Source organism: Dryas octopetala, chromosome 1 (assembly GCF_963921425.1).
Source record: "Dryas octopetala chromosome 1, drDryOcto1.1, whole genome shotgun sequence".
NCBI classification, from domain to species: Eukaryota; Viridiplantae; Streptophyta; class Magnoliopsida; order Rosales; family Rosaceae; genus Dryas; species Dryas octopetala.
Genome location: NC_141366.1, coordinates 27,965,951 through 27,981,897, shown reverse-complemented (window position 1 = coordinate 27,981,897; position 15,947 = coordinate 27,965,951). Strand labels below are relative to the sequence as shown.

Sequence of the window (15,947 nt, the reverse complement as noted above, 5' to 3'; positions counted from 1 at the left end):
GGTTTTTTTTAAAAAAAATGATGTTGAAACTTCATTCCTTATCTTTGCATTTTTACATAATCTGATATGCAATAAGCTTCTGATATTGATAAAAACTAATTGGTAAATATCCATCCACGCAACAATTACTAAGCTTCTACACCATAATTCAACTTAAATTCTTCCATTCATATAAATGAATCCAACATCCAAACTCAGTAATGAAGTTAACAAAATAAGATTACAAATCCATATAGACTTATGGATAGCCCTCATCATTTATACCCCAAAATCACTATCCATCTCTAGCTAGCTAGATCCTAATTAAACACATGCCAACATGTACAAAAATAATGAAGCCATAACAGTGCAATTCAGCTAGGCCTAAATTCTGCTTATACAAAAGATTTGAATGTGAACTAGCTAGTATATATCTTCATATCTACAACAAAATGCTCAAAAAGTTACCAAAAACATGCATGTTAGTCTAAATAAAATTCATGGAAACATAATCTCCCCATTCAACCCGGACTTCATCTATTTGTTCCTGTGTGTAACTGCTCCTCTTGCTCTTCAGGTTACTCCACTGAAAAACAAGAAAGAAAAGTGCATTAATTAATAAGATTGCAGCAAGGATCCCAAAGTATTTAAAAGTGCATTCAGCAAGGATCCCAAAGGGCATTAAAAAAATATAGGCCAAAAGCATGAATAAGATTGCAGCAAGTATTGAATTTAGATGGCTGCAATCTTATGTAAGTTATATATCATCTAAATTTATCTGATATATTGAATTCAGATGGCCTACATTTCGTGCATTCAGCAAGGGCTTTCAAATGGCTGCACATATATATGATTCAAAAACTGGATCATGCAAGTATAAATGAGTAGTCACAGTATCAGCCTAGCTAGAGTTCAGCAATAATGCAAGTAAAAAATAATGGAAATAGAAGAGAAATGCAGACCATCAACCCAAACACACTCCTTAATGCACACAGCACCAACCCAAACACATATACACAGCAAAATTAAAAAGATGCAAAGCCAGAAAACAAAGTCTTAAAAACCAGCAACAAAGTCTTAAAAACCAGCAACAAAGTCCTAGCTAGGCCATCCCTTCCTCCTGTAATTCCCTTTTACAAGTTTCCCAAGTTAGAACTGTACAAAGGATAGCAAAATATTTAAACAAATGTGGACATGCATCTCTTTTATCAGACTGTGGCTTCCCAAAGCCATTCATGGAATTAAAAGTGGACAAATACTTGGCTCTAAGAGCTATATGACGATACACAGGCTCAACACATCATGAGACAAGCACATGATCAAACTGATCCATTAAAGTTTTATAAAATACCATAAAGAGAGATTCAAAACTAACAAGATGACCATTGTAAATCAAGAAGCTCGCCCTCAAGATATCATTCAATTGGCAAAGATTCTATTTAATTGGCATGCAAAGCCCTTTTCCAAGGCTGTTTGGCTATTCTTCAGGTATGACTTGATGAAATTATGGCATTAAGAGTGGACAAAAACTTGGCTTAATGAGCTACATGACTAAGCACAGGCTCAACACATCATGAGACAACCTCATGATCAAACTGATCCATCACATTTTTACAGAATCCCATAAAGATTCAAAAGTTTGATTTTATTATGTCAATATGGCAAAACAAAATTACAAAGCAAACTTAAAAAATTCCAAAGCCTAGGCTAGACATATGCATTATATAGTATCGTCTTCATCAAATAGTACCCATCATTGCATAAACTAAGATACCTGTTGTAAATCAAGAAGCTTCTTCTCAAGGTCTCTAACAGCATCATGGCGCTCTTGAATTTCGGCCAGAGTGTCCATTATCTACAAATATAATACACCGATTATTACCGGATGTGATCAATTTTAATCACCATTGGCCTAGTGGACTTGATATCTCCAAAATCTTACAATTTTTCTTTTTTCTTTTAATAAAAAAGAAGCCAAATTAGTAAATCTAATGGTTCAAACTAAGCCAACTTTGGGAGGTGAGGTAGGAACTTGATTAAATTGTTCAATATGTCAGAAATTTTTTTCCTTAAGAAAAAGTGACAAACCTGGCCTCGCCCTTGTTCATGGATTGCCTTTTGGAAAATTTGTTCACTATCTCCAGTCTCAATTAATCTGTCAATTGTCTGTACATTGTTAAATAATTAGAACATGAGCTTTAACAATGGTATAGATATACCGGAATTTCAACAGCGCATCAAGTTTCACCTCTTCATCAGCTCTTGTGCCCGTTACTGATAATCACAAAAAGAAGAAGAAATAAAAATTAATAATCAGATCATGGTAAATCTAATTAAGTTTCAGAAGTAATAGCCACAACTGAGTGACAAGTGAAGGTACAAACCTGTAAAAACTCGCCTCTCAACAACATCCCGATACTCTTGATGGATGGTTTCCCTTAGGATCTGCACATTTAAAAAATTTAAAACTGAGATGACAAAATAGCAGATGAAAGAAACAAGATTAAAACACTAATCTTAAAAGAAGATGTATGTGTGTGACCTACCTGAAATTCAGCCATCTTGTCCTTTAATTTCTTTTTCAAGGCACTGTAACAATGTATAACAGTTGATACTTGACATAGTTAGATTCAGTTGAGTTGACAAATACAATCCCATTAATCACAAGTTTGAGTACTGACAGATATCTTCTTATACTAATTTAGGAGAAGAGCAATATTGTTAAAAGAAATGGAATAAAAGTTTTCTCCAACAAGAATGTTTGAGTGAAAATCATTTGTGATCCCATAATCTAGTGGAGGCCAAAAAGAAAGAGGAGGAGGGGAGGAGAGAAAGGGGGTGGGGGGTGCAAAAGACATTTGAAGGCAACATTGTAGTATAACTCACAGGGTTGTCGCTGTTCCGGATCGATCTACACCTGTTCCTTTTCCGCACCCAGGCTTCTGTCTATTTGCTAAATTCTGGACCCAAAAGAAAAGGTCAGTCAGACAAGCAATCCAAATTACTGCTAATCACATAAAAAAAAAAATAATAATAATAAATAAATAAATAAAAAACAGCTTTCTGTTGAGTCATGTCTTACCTCTCTGTCGAGTTCTTCAATTTTTGACTTTATAAAACGAGCAATTTGTTTATCCGCTGCTTGATTGCTGCACATGATAAAAGGATCCATCATCTTTGTTGAGTTAATGAGAAAGCAAAAGAAAATTAAGTTGATGGATGCAAACAGAAGAGATAACTCAGTGGATGACAAAAATTACAGATGTGATTTTTCCTTTTTTTCCAACATGCAGTAGTCATCTATAGTGCCATGTTTGAGTACACACAAACAGGGTACCCATACATCCACAAATAAACACCTGATATATGCTATTTTTTAACATGAGAGCACTTAAAAACACAAAAAGAGGATAGCGCATAAATATTCCAAACATCTACCAAGAACAAGAGAGAACTTAAAAGTCCAAAGGCTACAATGTACAAAGCATTTTCAAGGGATGCAATGTGGAACAAAAAGTAAATCAACATTTGACTGATGCATAACATGTTCTTGAGTACAATTTACATAACTAGAGATTTCTGATATTTTTGCTGCTATACTGCATGCATATTTTTCTTTTCTCTTCATTCTAATCCATAACTGGCATTAATTTTATAAAAACTCGAAAGAAAATATGCATATATATCATTAAAACATATATGCATAAGCATGACATCTTTGCATTGAAAAATAAAAGAGTTTCAGATTACATTTCATTTTAGGAGCCTTAGTCACAGCCTTGGTTTCCTCATGTGCATCCTGCATACAAATTTCATAAGAAAATGATTAAAACTGCATTTTACATGATATCTCAAAGTATCATTACAAATGCAGCACTTTCTAATTGTTTATGATGTTAAGTAAGCTCATAAGCTTCGTCCAGTTGCTATAAAATTCTAAGTGCTATATACTGCAACATGACATATTATATGTTTGAGTTCTTCACAATTATAATTGTTCACCACCTTATAACTTAAAATTCTCAATTTGATGAAACTCCCTCATATCTAGATAACTAGAAATGCAATAACGATATCATTGAAAACACCACATATTGGCATCAAGAACATCTGATCGAAATTCCAGAAAAAAATAAATTTAATAACAATACAGAACCAAAATGGAAGGACTGAAAGCCTAAAGCTTAAGAATAAATTGACCCTCAATTAAGTGTAACAGCTTCATTCATGAGGCAACACTGAAATGAGTACTAGTTAAGAGTAATAAAAATTTACAAACCAAGAATAGGACCCAAGCATATTAGGAACTAAGACCAGGGCAGGTTTCAAAAATAGTAAGACAGGCTGGAACAAATAAAATAACTCCATGATGCTAGCAATGTAGAGAAAAAATATTGGAAAGCATAAATACCTGCAGCTTTTTCAGAAGCTTGTCTAGCTTCTCATTTTGTTTCTCAATATCTTGAATCTGGTGGCCAATATCATGAAAGCATTAGAAAGGATGAACACATGGTAAAGTTATTATAAATATCCATATACAGAATAACTATCTATAGGAAAATTGAAAAGAAGGGCAAAAGAAAAGAATCCTGTTTTCTTCTTTTGGATGCATTTAATGGAAATTGAAGAAAAAGAATGAAGCTAAAGCACCTTTTTGAAGAAGGTCTCCAAACCTAATTCTCCAGAGTTCATTGAAGCATGTGTTCCTAGTTCAATATCTCCAATTCCAGAAGCTTGACCCCGAGGGATCTCAAAAGAATCCTGCAAGTAGTAATTAGGTCAACACATACAAGCAAAACACCAAACTCTAAAATACCTTAATCCAGATTACTTGAGTTCAATTACATGGACCTTTTCAACACTGAACTGTATGGAAATACATACAAACAGAAACTAAAAAAAAAAGAAGGATAGAAAATAAAAATAACTGTGACCTGAAATTATGTAATGTAACCAAATGTACGAATACTATTAAATTTTTAACGACAAATCCAGTGTACGAGTAATATACACAACCCAATCCCTGTTAAATTAGATTTCATTTATGTCAGATATTTCCTTCCATTCAAAGTCAAAATACAAATCCCTGAGAACAAAACTTGTAAACATAGCAAGATAGTTTCCTAGCAAATCTTTCTCAGTAACAGATCCTCCTAGTGAATTAAATACATGACAATATCCTGTTTCAAAGACAGAGAAATTGAAAACCAAAAAAACCCCTAATTTCGAGAAGCAAACGAACCTATGAAAATCCCTAATTTGAAGAAAAACCTAAACAACAACAAGAGAGAAGAGGACAGAAAGATAGAGAGAAGAGGACAGAGATAAAGAGAGAACCCAGGAGAGATGAGACTGAGCTTACCTTTTGACGCCGCAACCCAGGAGGATGAGATAGTTCGTACTTGACCGCCGACGACAACTTCGACTTCGACGGCAAGGTCTGAGTGAGAACGAGACGCGAGAGAGAAAGAGATCGAGAATGGCGGCGATCGAGTGTGTGTCTCAGTTTGTGTTTGAGAGGGTGAGAGAGCTAGAAGGAGATGTCTGCATAGAAGGGAATGTGTGTGTGTGTGGATATCGTGACTGAGGTTGGAACACTTGGCCAAAATTTGTAAGTCAGGGGAAAAAATTCCCCCGTGTTTTTTTTTTGTGAAATATAGATATCAGATATGATTTTTACATATCAGTTTTTCAAAAAACTTAATCAACAGGGAAAAATTAAGATATCGAAAAAAAAAAATGGTGATATGTTAATGAGTTTAGACATCGTCTACAAAATTAACCGATATCTAAAAATATACGATATCGGTTAATGTAAAAACTGATATTAAAAAAGTGATGTCTATTACAATTTTTCTTGTAGTGTCAAACCATAGAGTACAAAAAATCAACCAAGCCATATGATAAAACTTTAATGAATTTGTCATACAGTTAAAAGTATTAATCCAAAGCTGAACTGGAAGCAAGGTCGAAATTCCTTACATGTATCGAAACCGTTAACACTTGATGTTATATAAATGAATCATATAATTTGCTTATAAACATATTCATATAAATTTAACAACTAATGATTTAAACAAAAAAACTCATTAGTCATATAAGTTTAATTAACATAAATAGACAAGAAATTTGACTGAATATTGTTCTTGAAACTGAAACTTCATGTGTTGTTATATCACTCCTTTTGGCAAGAAATATAACAAGATCAAACAAAATTGGCCCAAAGGGCGCAAATGGTATCGCAAGACAACTGTCACACCTTTGTCGTAATATACTAATCCTAAGCCAATCCAAACAATTTTAAAAAATCTCCTTTGGAAAATTAACATGTCGATCATAACCTAGGATTACAAAGTTTTAGCCCTTAAGAGAACTGCTAAAATACACCTTTAGGCAAGAATTTTAACAATCCTCTTTGAATCCGCATCCAAAACAAATCATTTATATTTCCTGTAAATGATAACGCACTAGAATGCCCTTGTTGACGATCCTTTACTCTGACAGCATCTAGGGTTCCTCGAACAATGTTATATCTCACAAAGAGTAATTCCTTAACCCTTCTCCCTCTTACTAAGACTACATAATGTTATTGTAAATTATGGCCAATACCAGGTATATAAGCAGTGATTTCAAATCTAGAGGTTAAGCGTACTCTGGCAACTTTACGTAAGGCAAAGTTTGGTTTTTTGGGAAATTTGCTTAACGGATTGCACAAACTGAATCGAAAGAAACAATCAATCAATGAGGGCAGGATATGAGAGAAAAACCCTTTATTTAGTAAAAGCCCCAATTCTTTTGCTAGATATATATCCTCTCTTAAGGCTAAATCCATCTTAGCTAGGCCTAGATATATAGATTTCTAGGTCTTGTTTCCACTTCTTAAAATTGGTTCCATTAAGTGGCTCTATGTTGACAAAGTTAAAGGAGGATGCTGCAGAAAAGTGAAATTAAATTTTAATGTTTTGAAGTTGAAAAACAAGTAAAAACATCTCATATTTTCTTTAAGTCAATCATTGAGTCTCACCTTTGGGCAGAGAACACAAAGTAATAAGGTAGAAACCATATAACCAGCTTTGACAAAATATAACTAGCATTACAAAGCTTTCAACACCTTTGGGCAGCAGAAAATATTTATAAAGAAAATTCATATTTTGTCTAGACTGTAATATGCTAATTCTATCCAAAATTAGGTAAAAGTTTAAACCTCTTTTGGGAGAATCATTTACTCAATTAAGAATGAATCACAATTCGATCTGGTTCTTTAATCTAGAAAGACTTAATAACTAAAGTCATTACTTTGGCAACAAAAATTATTAAGCTTCCTAGACTTGTTCTGTGATCAAGGTAAAGACTGAAGTTTTTCTCTTTAGGTATGTGAATTACAATCTTAAAATGTTTTCTAATAGAAAACAAATATCACAGTTTGATAAAAAACTCAAGAATAATAGAATTTTCGATTCTCACATACCTTATGCGCACAACACCTGCAAACATAAACCAGAAAAAAGAAAAAAAAACGCAGGCTTTGTATAGCAGAAAACTTTAATCTCACATATATGGGCATGTCCAGTTATTTAATTTAAGAGAACCCAATTGATTTCAAGGAGATTGGTCTCGCAGAACCCTTAACCCTAAAAATGGAACGAGGATTCCCCCTAAATCAAGTTATGAGAATAAGAAAAACTGTTTCTGGAAGGTAAGTCTATTTGTTACTTTTGCTATGTTTCTCGTTCTGCATGTTTGATTCCCTTCTAATTGTTAGAGATAAGTAATTCTTTTTTCTTTTGCTGATTAGTCTTTCTTTCTGGTTTTCATGAATCCGGTATGCATATATGTTGTAAAATTTTATTTACTCGCAAATATACGAGTCTAGTAGTATATAATGAGGTCGAACCTCAAGGAGTGATGCAAAACGATACACTAAGCTTAAACTTAAGTTAATTTAAAACTAACGTAGTTTGGAAATTTTGTTGGTTTGTGATGCAACTTAAAATAAAATGCACTAAAGTAAAAAACAAATAAAGTAGATGAAAAAAGAATAAAGTAAATAAAGGTGCAAGAATTTAAATATAAAATCTAGAAAGGAAAAATTTAACAACTTTTTGGTTTTAGAAGCTAAACAATGGTATAAGAGCCAAGGTTAGGGTTCCACAACACTTATGAACATATTAAGTGAGATTTTTAGTAATTTTCCAAAAAGGAGGGCACTCAAGAGTCACTTTATGCCCTCTTACAAAGATAAATATGAATTGAGCACAAAAATTGAAGATTTATATGGTAGATCTTGATTTTGCTTAGAAAATACAAACTTTAAGCAACTCAAGTGAACCAAAAACTAATGAACAACTAAAGTTCAAAAAGTTTGTGTTTAAAAGATTAACCATAAAGCTAAAATGTGGAAAGAGGATCTAACTACCCATAATATTTGACATTATGGGTGAAAGATGATCTCTTTCTCATTTTAATATCAAAATCTAGAGCTTGTAGGATCTAAACAAGGGAAAAATTAACATAAAAATCTCACTTAATAATAGTCATGGTGGTGCTTCCCTCTTACCTTGGTAAGGGGGTTTAGTGACCACCCATGAGCTTAGATCTACTTGAATTTCAGAATGTTGGGGATTAATTTTATGATGTTGTATTCATCTCTCATACAAGCATATATACAATCCTAGCAACGTAATTACAGGAAAGAACAAAATAGGTAAGTCTGACTAATTCCTAATCAATGCTAACCACACAATTATTGCACCAATCACTGCTACCAATTACAGCTAATTTATAGACAATTGTCGCAACACTCCCCCTCAAGTTGGTGGATAGATGTCACACATGCCCAACTTGCCCAAAAACTTTGAGAACACTTTATTTGATACAGCCTTGGTGAGAATATTAGCTAACTAATCCTCAGACCGAATCCCTAGGCAACTCCACAATCTTCTCATCCAATTTTCCTTGATGAAAAATTTGTCCACTTCCACATGTTTTGTTCGATCGTGTTGAACGGGAACGTGGGCAATATCACATGCTGCTTTATTGTCACAATATAAACGAATTGGTTGCTAGGCGAGTAACCCAAATCTTGCAAGAGAAGTTTCAGCCATAAAACTTTACAAATCCCAAGTGCTAAACCTCTATACTCAGCTTCTGCACTCGAACGTGCAACAACATTCTGCTTCTTACTTCTCCATGTAACAAGATTACCACTTACAAAGGTGAAGAAACCTGAAGTAGATCGTCTGTCATAGCTCTAGCCCAATCAACATCAGTATATGCTTCGACTCTATGATGATCCACATTCGTAGTGAATAAAATTCATTCTCCAGGGGCGGACTTCAAGTATCCCAAAATGCGCATAATTGCATCCATATGTTGTTCTCCAGGATTATGCATACTCAAAGCATACACTAGATCTATCCTTGTGTAAGCCAAGTACATCAATCTTCCTACAAGTCTCTGGTACCTCCCTTTATCAGTAGGCACCTGATTGGGCTCAATTCCTAACTCCAATCCTTCCTTCACTGGTGTATCTGCTGGTTGACATGCTGACATACCAGTTTCCCACAGCAAATCCAAGGCATACTTTCTCTGAGATAGAAAAATTCCTCTCTCAAATCAAGACACTTCAATCCCAAGGAAATACTTCAAGGAACCAAGATCTTTCATTTCAAATTCTCGGGATAAATATCTCTGTAGTGCCTTTCTTTCCTCAAGATCATTTCCTGTAACCACCATGTCATCCACATATACAATAAGTGCAGTAATCTTACCCACCTGTTTCTTCAGAAATAAAGTATGATCTGCATTGCTCTGATGGTAGCCAAATGCTCTCATAGATTTTGTAAACCTCCCAAACCAAGCTCTCGGAGATTGCTTTAAACCATACAATGACTTCTTCAATTTGCACACCTTTCTACTATATTGCTCTGATAGTTTACACCCAGGTGAGAGATCCATGTAAACTTCTTCTGTCAAATCGCCATGTAAGAAGGCGTTCTTCACATCTAACTGTTGTAATGGCCAATCCAAGTTCACCACAAGAGACAATAGAACTCGGACTGTGTTAATTTTAGCTACAAGCGCAAATGTCTCCATATAATCAATATGATATGTTTGCGAATATCCTTTCGCCATCAGTCTCGCTTTAAAGCGTTCAATTGTACCATCTGCCTTATACTTCACAGTATAAATCCACTGACACCAAACTGGTTTCTTCCTTGATGGAAGGTCCACAAGTTCCCAAGTTTTATTCTTCTGCAAAGATTTCATCTTTTCATTCATAGCTACTTTCCATCGTGGGTCTGCTAAAGTTTCCTGCACACTGTTAGGAATAGATACAGTAGATAATTGATTCACAAATGACTTATTTGATTCTAACAGACAATGATTGGATACATAGTGACTCATGGGTTACTTGACTTTACTAGTAGGATCAGGTTCATATGTGGATTTAGGAATACCTCTGGTGCTATGGTCAGGCAACTGCTTCCTAGGTGGTTTAGGCACTAAATCAGGAACATCTTCAACGAGCGATTGGTCTGGTGGGTCAGACATTTGTGGTGAGAGGGAGTCAGATGATGCCGACGCTAGATGCTGGTTCACTTCCTGTATCCAGATTTTGTGAGTATGTATCACCACTTTCGTCCAAATTTATACCACTTGTATCGAAGTCACTCACATCTTGGTTAACAGGCAAAGTTTGTGAGTGTTTGTCACCACTTCCATCCAAATTTATACCACTTGTATCCAAGTCACTCACATCTTGGTTAACATGTTCAGGAATTTCGCCAATTTCAAATTCAGACATGTGACCACCATAATCGAGGGTCTGAACTTGCTCCTGTTACTCCTCCTGAAGTTCAGACTCAAGGGAGAAATACATCTTATCTTCATGGAAAACAACATCCAATGTAATGAACATTTTCTTAGTGGGGAATGGTAACACCTGTATCCTTTTTGATAAGTTGCATATCCAAGAAAGACACATTGCAATGCATGAGGAGTTAACTTACTTCACTGATGCTTATGGAGGTGTACAAATGCCATACACCCAAATACATGCGGAGGTAAGTTGGTGATGGCTAGAGCCACAACTGTTTTTGTGAGAGCGCGCTTGAGACGGTGTTTGAAAATCAACAGTTCTGGAAGGAACATGGTTGATTAAATATGCTACCGAGGAAAGTGCTTTTCCCTAATATGACAAAGGCATTAAATATGCTGCCGAGGAAAGTGCTTTTCCCCAATATGACAAAGGGATATGTGCCTCAATCAGAGACGCACGGACGACTTCCAACAAGTGGCGATTCTTCTTTTGGCCACTCCATTTTGTTGGGGTGTATAGGGACAAGTAGTTTGATGAACGATGCCATGTGCTTCTAAATATTGTTAAAAGTCAGAACTTATATATTCTCCTCCATTATCACTTTGGAGGACCTAAACCTGTGCTTTGTACTGAGTACCTGTAAGACCCCGTATTTTTCAAGGAGTTATTTTAAATATTTTGCGAATTTATTTTAAGGATTTTGGAATTTAAAAAGGTTTTGGGTTAATTTTTAATTTTTGTTTTAAATTGGGCTTGACCCTAAAGTTGACTTTTAAATGTAATGGACTTTTGATTTTGACTTTTGGCATGTTGGATAGGTCTTGAGTTCACGAGTTCGTAGACACGAAGCACGCGTCGATCGGAGTTACGGTTTGAAAGATACGGACATGTGAAGTGAGTGGCAAACTTGTAATTTTTATGAAAAATGGTTTTAAATACCCAAAAATCAGATTTCCTCTCTCTCTCTCTCTCTCTCTCTCTCTCTCTCTCTCTCTCTCTCTCTCTCTCTCTCTCCCCGCGCGTCTGTCTCTCTCTCTCTCGCCCCTCACCCTCGCCGTCCCTGCCACCGGCGCGTGGCGGCGCGTCCGGCAGCGGATGGGCTGGGTTTTTGGCCCACCAGCCTCGCCATCTCTCCCTCTTCCTTCCCCTGGCCGCCGATCACCCACCTGAGCCACCATCACGACGGATCGACACGAAGAACGAGAGAGGATCTCACCGGTGATCTCCTTTTTTCGGCGACGACGGGACACCGGACCACCTGGTGACGCGACGGCGATTAGACGCCAACTTGTTGCGGCTGGTCCGATGGCTTTTCCGGAGAATCTGGCGGTGTTTTCCGTCGAGTAAGGTATCATTCTTCATCCTCTCGACATGCTCTTCATGTCTATGCACTTTGTTTGAGCCATTTGTGATTCGAATCCAATTTCCCTAATTTGCAGCCACGGTCACTGTAGCTCCGCCTTGTGTGGCGGCGGGTTGGTGGTTATTTGTTGCGTTTCTGCCTCTTCGGAAGTCCCATAAGTCAATTTCATTGTCCAGAGACGCTATGGGGTACACGGGCTAGGGAAATCGCATTCCCGATGCCGTTAAGCTGCCGGATTTGTTATTCGACTGTGTTGCCGTCCAAGGGCTTTATAGTCTTTTCACGCAATTAAACTGTGAGTGAAACTTACTAGTTTTATTGTAGAGTACCGTTAGCAAATTGTCTGTTTTGTGTGTTTGTTGCTATTTGTTAGAGGAAGAAAAGTGTAGGATGTGAATAATGAGAGTGAAGTGACGAGGATTTGAGGCTAAGAGATTGATTAGGAATTTGAGAAATGTTTATGGTCGAGGTATATGAGTGAAGATTAAGCAATTATTATACAGTAAACTGTGAGTAGGAATGGCAAACAAGTGAGGAGTCGTGAGTATGAATCAATTTCGGAAAGGATTCGGTATAGCTCGGGGTAGACTGTGAGTGGATCTCTGGTTTCCGAAATGTTTTACACATTTTATAATTCAACTATTTTCTTGATTTAATTGGGTATGGATAGTTTCTGGAAATGGTTTTTGGTATTATTTTGGGGAAGTTTTATCAATGAATTTCTGTCCTTTAGAAAATGATTTTGATTGAGCAGCTTTCACGATTTGAGAATGATTTTATTTAAGCGGATTTATTGGAAAAATTAAATTTCAGTTTTTATCTGGAGGAGTATTTTGAGATGTGGTTGATTTGCATATCCAAAAGAAGTTTCAAACCGCCATATTAGTACCCTCTTCAGCAGGTATTGATTTGCTCTGCACTCGCCTAGAGATGACTCGGCGGTGTACGACCAGCACTCGCTCTGCACTTGCCTAGTTGGCGGTGTACGACCAGTATTTGCTCTACCCTTGCCTAGTGGCCAGTGTATGACCAGCATCACAGTAGGTATAGATTTGCTCTGCGCTTGCCTAGAGATGACTCGGTAGTGTACGATCAGCAGTTCCCCGGGTACTAGTGTGGCGTGAGTTTTCAGTTGTGGAGTATTTAAGAAATGAATTTGCATCAGTAAATACTTTAAATGACATTTTCAGTAAGACCTTGTGTTTTAAATCAGTTCAAATTTGATATTTCTTAGTTTGAACAGTTTCATTGCTTTTTCAGTATATCGAGGTTTATTTGAGTTGAAAGTTTTTAGCCTAAATTATTTATATACAGTTGATAATATTGATTTCAGCTTGAGAACTGTGTTACTTTCAGAGTTTGATTTACGGTTGAGGGGATTTAAAAATGGATTTGAAAGAAGAGATTTTGAAAATAGTTTTAAAGTTGGGGGATTTCAAAGAGCGGTGTGAGTGAAATTAGATAGTTTGTTTTGTTGCTTTGTGTGCTTATGTTTGCTAGGACTTGGTTTGTGTGCTAGGATTTGGTTTTGGCTAGGACTTGGTAAAGTCTAGGCTTGAATCTTGAGGATGGACAATGATAAATTGATCATGCATTGAGGTTATGGGTTAGGATGTGAATGATTAGAGATTGAGGTTAATAGTTGACGATTAGGCATTTAATTTGCCTAATTGATTATTATTTTTTGATGAGATTTGATTAGAATACGAGGATTTATGATTTATCTTGAGATTTGGATGATTGGTGATGAAATCATTATGTGATTTGAGTATTTATGAATTTTATTGTAGATTATTATTGATTATGGAAATAGAAGAATTATTGAGGTTACTAATTAAGTTATTTCACTCATACGAGCTCTAGTGAGCTTACCGGGTTGTTTATTTGAATGACCTGGTGTACCATGGATATGGTGCGGTGTGGTTAATCGTGTTTTGCAGGTTAAGCAGGCTGAGGAGGCAGTGAGGAGAAGTTGAGGCAGTGGGACCCACTTTGTTTTGATTTAACTGATTTTATACAGTAAATTTTACATAAATGTTTTGGGCTCACACTCTTATTTACCAAATGTATTTATTTATTATGTTAAGTGCATGGCTCATTTTTTGAAAAGAGGTTTAAAGGAAAAAGTTTCAGTGTATTTTTGGGCCCTAGGATCGGGGCGTTACAGTACCAACCATTTTATGAAACTTTTCAAACTTACTTCCCCTTTGGACTTCATGAGACATACCCAGGTCATCCGTGTACAGTCATAAATAAAGGTGACAAACCAATGTGATCCACCCAAGGTAGGAACTTTAGATGGACCCCAAACATCAGAATGAATGATCATAAAAAGAACTAAGCTTTTATTCAAATTTGATGGAAAAGAAGCACGATGACTCTTTGCAAGTTCACAAACATCACAGCGAAAACTAGAAGCATCAATTTTGGTAAACAATATATGTAGGAAATAATTTCTTTAGGTACCCAAAGGAAGCATCTCCCAGACGTCGATGCCATAGCCAGATATCAGACTGCCTCTTCTCCCCCTCAAAACCTTCCATTATTAGGGCCTGACGCAATTTGTCTAAACTCCTTGACACCATGTCCAAGTAATACAGCTTCTCTCGCCTAACACCACAACCAATTGTTTGCCTTGTTTGGATGTCCTTAAATACACAAAAGTCAAGCCAAAAATGACAACACAACATAAAGCAGCAATGATTTGAGCAACCGATAAGAGGTTATAATCTAAAGATGGATCAAACAACTAACACGGAATCCAAATTAAAGGTATTAGTGAGAGACAAGGATCGCTCCCCAATAACTGGGATTGGAGTACCATTGGCAGTGCAGACATATTTTTTGTGGGATGGTTTTAGGATTGAAACTTGTCTAGAATCAAATGTCATATGGTATGTTGCACCTGAATCAATTATCCATGTATTATTCAAAACAGATACATAAATATTTAAAATCTTACCACTGTTTCCTGCAGCTGCCACCAATGCAGAGGCATTTTCAACAACCCCAACATCTTCATCTATCTTTGTTTCAACAATCGCAGCTATAGATTTCTTGCTGGAATTTCTCTTCCTTGAATTACGACTATGATCCCACCATTCTGGGTACCCCACAATTTCATAGCATCGGCTCTTGGTATGACCAGGTTGATTACAATGAGTGCACTTGTAGGAAGGTTTGTCTGTGCCACTGGTGGGTTTAGAAGTACTGAACTGATTTTGGTGAGATCGGTCTTGCTTTGATTGATTTTGCATCACCATGGCGGAGGCTTCAGAATTTTCTACTTCTCCATTCATGGTCGCGCGCACAACGTGCTGCTTCACGACGAACCAGGGCATGACATTCTTCCAATTCAGGTACAGGTTCCTTTCTCAAAATTTATCCACCAATCTGTTCAAACTCACCCTCCAATCTGATGAGAAATATGTGAACTCTCTCTGCCTTTCAATTGACTTACTGTAGGCTTCAACATCATCAACATGTATCATGACCACCTTGTCACGGTGGTCCAACTCACGAAAACTTTCAATCAACTCTCCATAATACACAGAGAGGGTTTTTCCACTTTGTCGGGCTGTGAAAGCTTTCTGGTTCAAAGTGCACACTCATTCTAAATTTCTCGAGCAGTAAGTAAGCGAAGATATCGTTTCATAATTTCTGGAGCCATGGCCATCAACAACGATCTCTTGACTTTCTGATTTGCTGCATACCATTAATTTGTCATACCCTTCCTCTGATTCTGTGGGTAGCTTAGTCTTGCCACGAATATAGTGGAGTTTC

The 15,947-nt window shown here is 36.4% G+C and overlaps 1 protein-coding gene across 1 annotated transcript; it reads right to left on the bottom strand.

Moving 5' to 3' along the window:
- Positions 1–393: 393 nt before the first annotated feature.
- LOC147299508 (syntaxin-132-like) lies at positions 394–9,531 on the bottom strand. The gene is made up of 14 exons (XM_086230995.1): positions 9,375–9,531; positions 9,005–9,204; positions 5,342–5,509; positions 4,630–4,740; positions 4,391–4,447; positions 3,694–3,778; positions 3,062–3,120; positions 2,866–2,939; positions 2,526–2,568; positions 2,364–2,424; positions 2,228–2,253; positions 2,068–2,145; positions 1,754–1,834; positions 394–565 (listed from the first exon to the last, which is right to left on the bottom strand). Exons 1-14 carry the CDS (start codon positions 9,529–9,531, stop codon positions 467–469), a joined length of 1,299 nt encoding a protein of 432 aa, XP_086087121.1. The 3' UTR covers positions 394–466.
- Between the last annotated feature and the right edge of the window lie 6,416 nt (positions 9,532–15,947).

Coding starts and splice junctions, on each gene's coding strand:
- LOC147299508 (XM_086230995.1), bottom strand. CDS start 9,531: ATGTCAGCATGTCAACCAGCAGATACACCAGTGAAGGAAGGATTGGAG. Junction 3,779..4,390: donor AGCTTCTGAAAAAGCTGCAG/GTATTTATGCTT, acceptor ATTTGTATGCAG/GATGCACATGAGGAAACCAA. Junction 2,940..3,061: donor TTGAAGAACTCGACAGAGAG/GTAAGACATGAC, acceptor TTTTGGGTCCAG/AATTTAGCAAATAGACAGAA.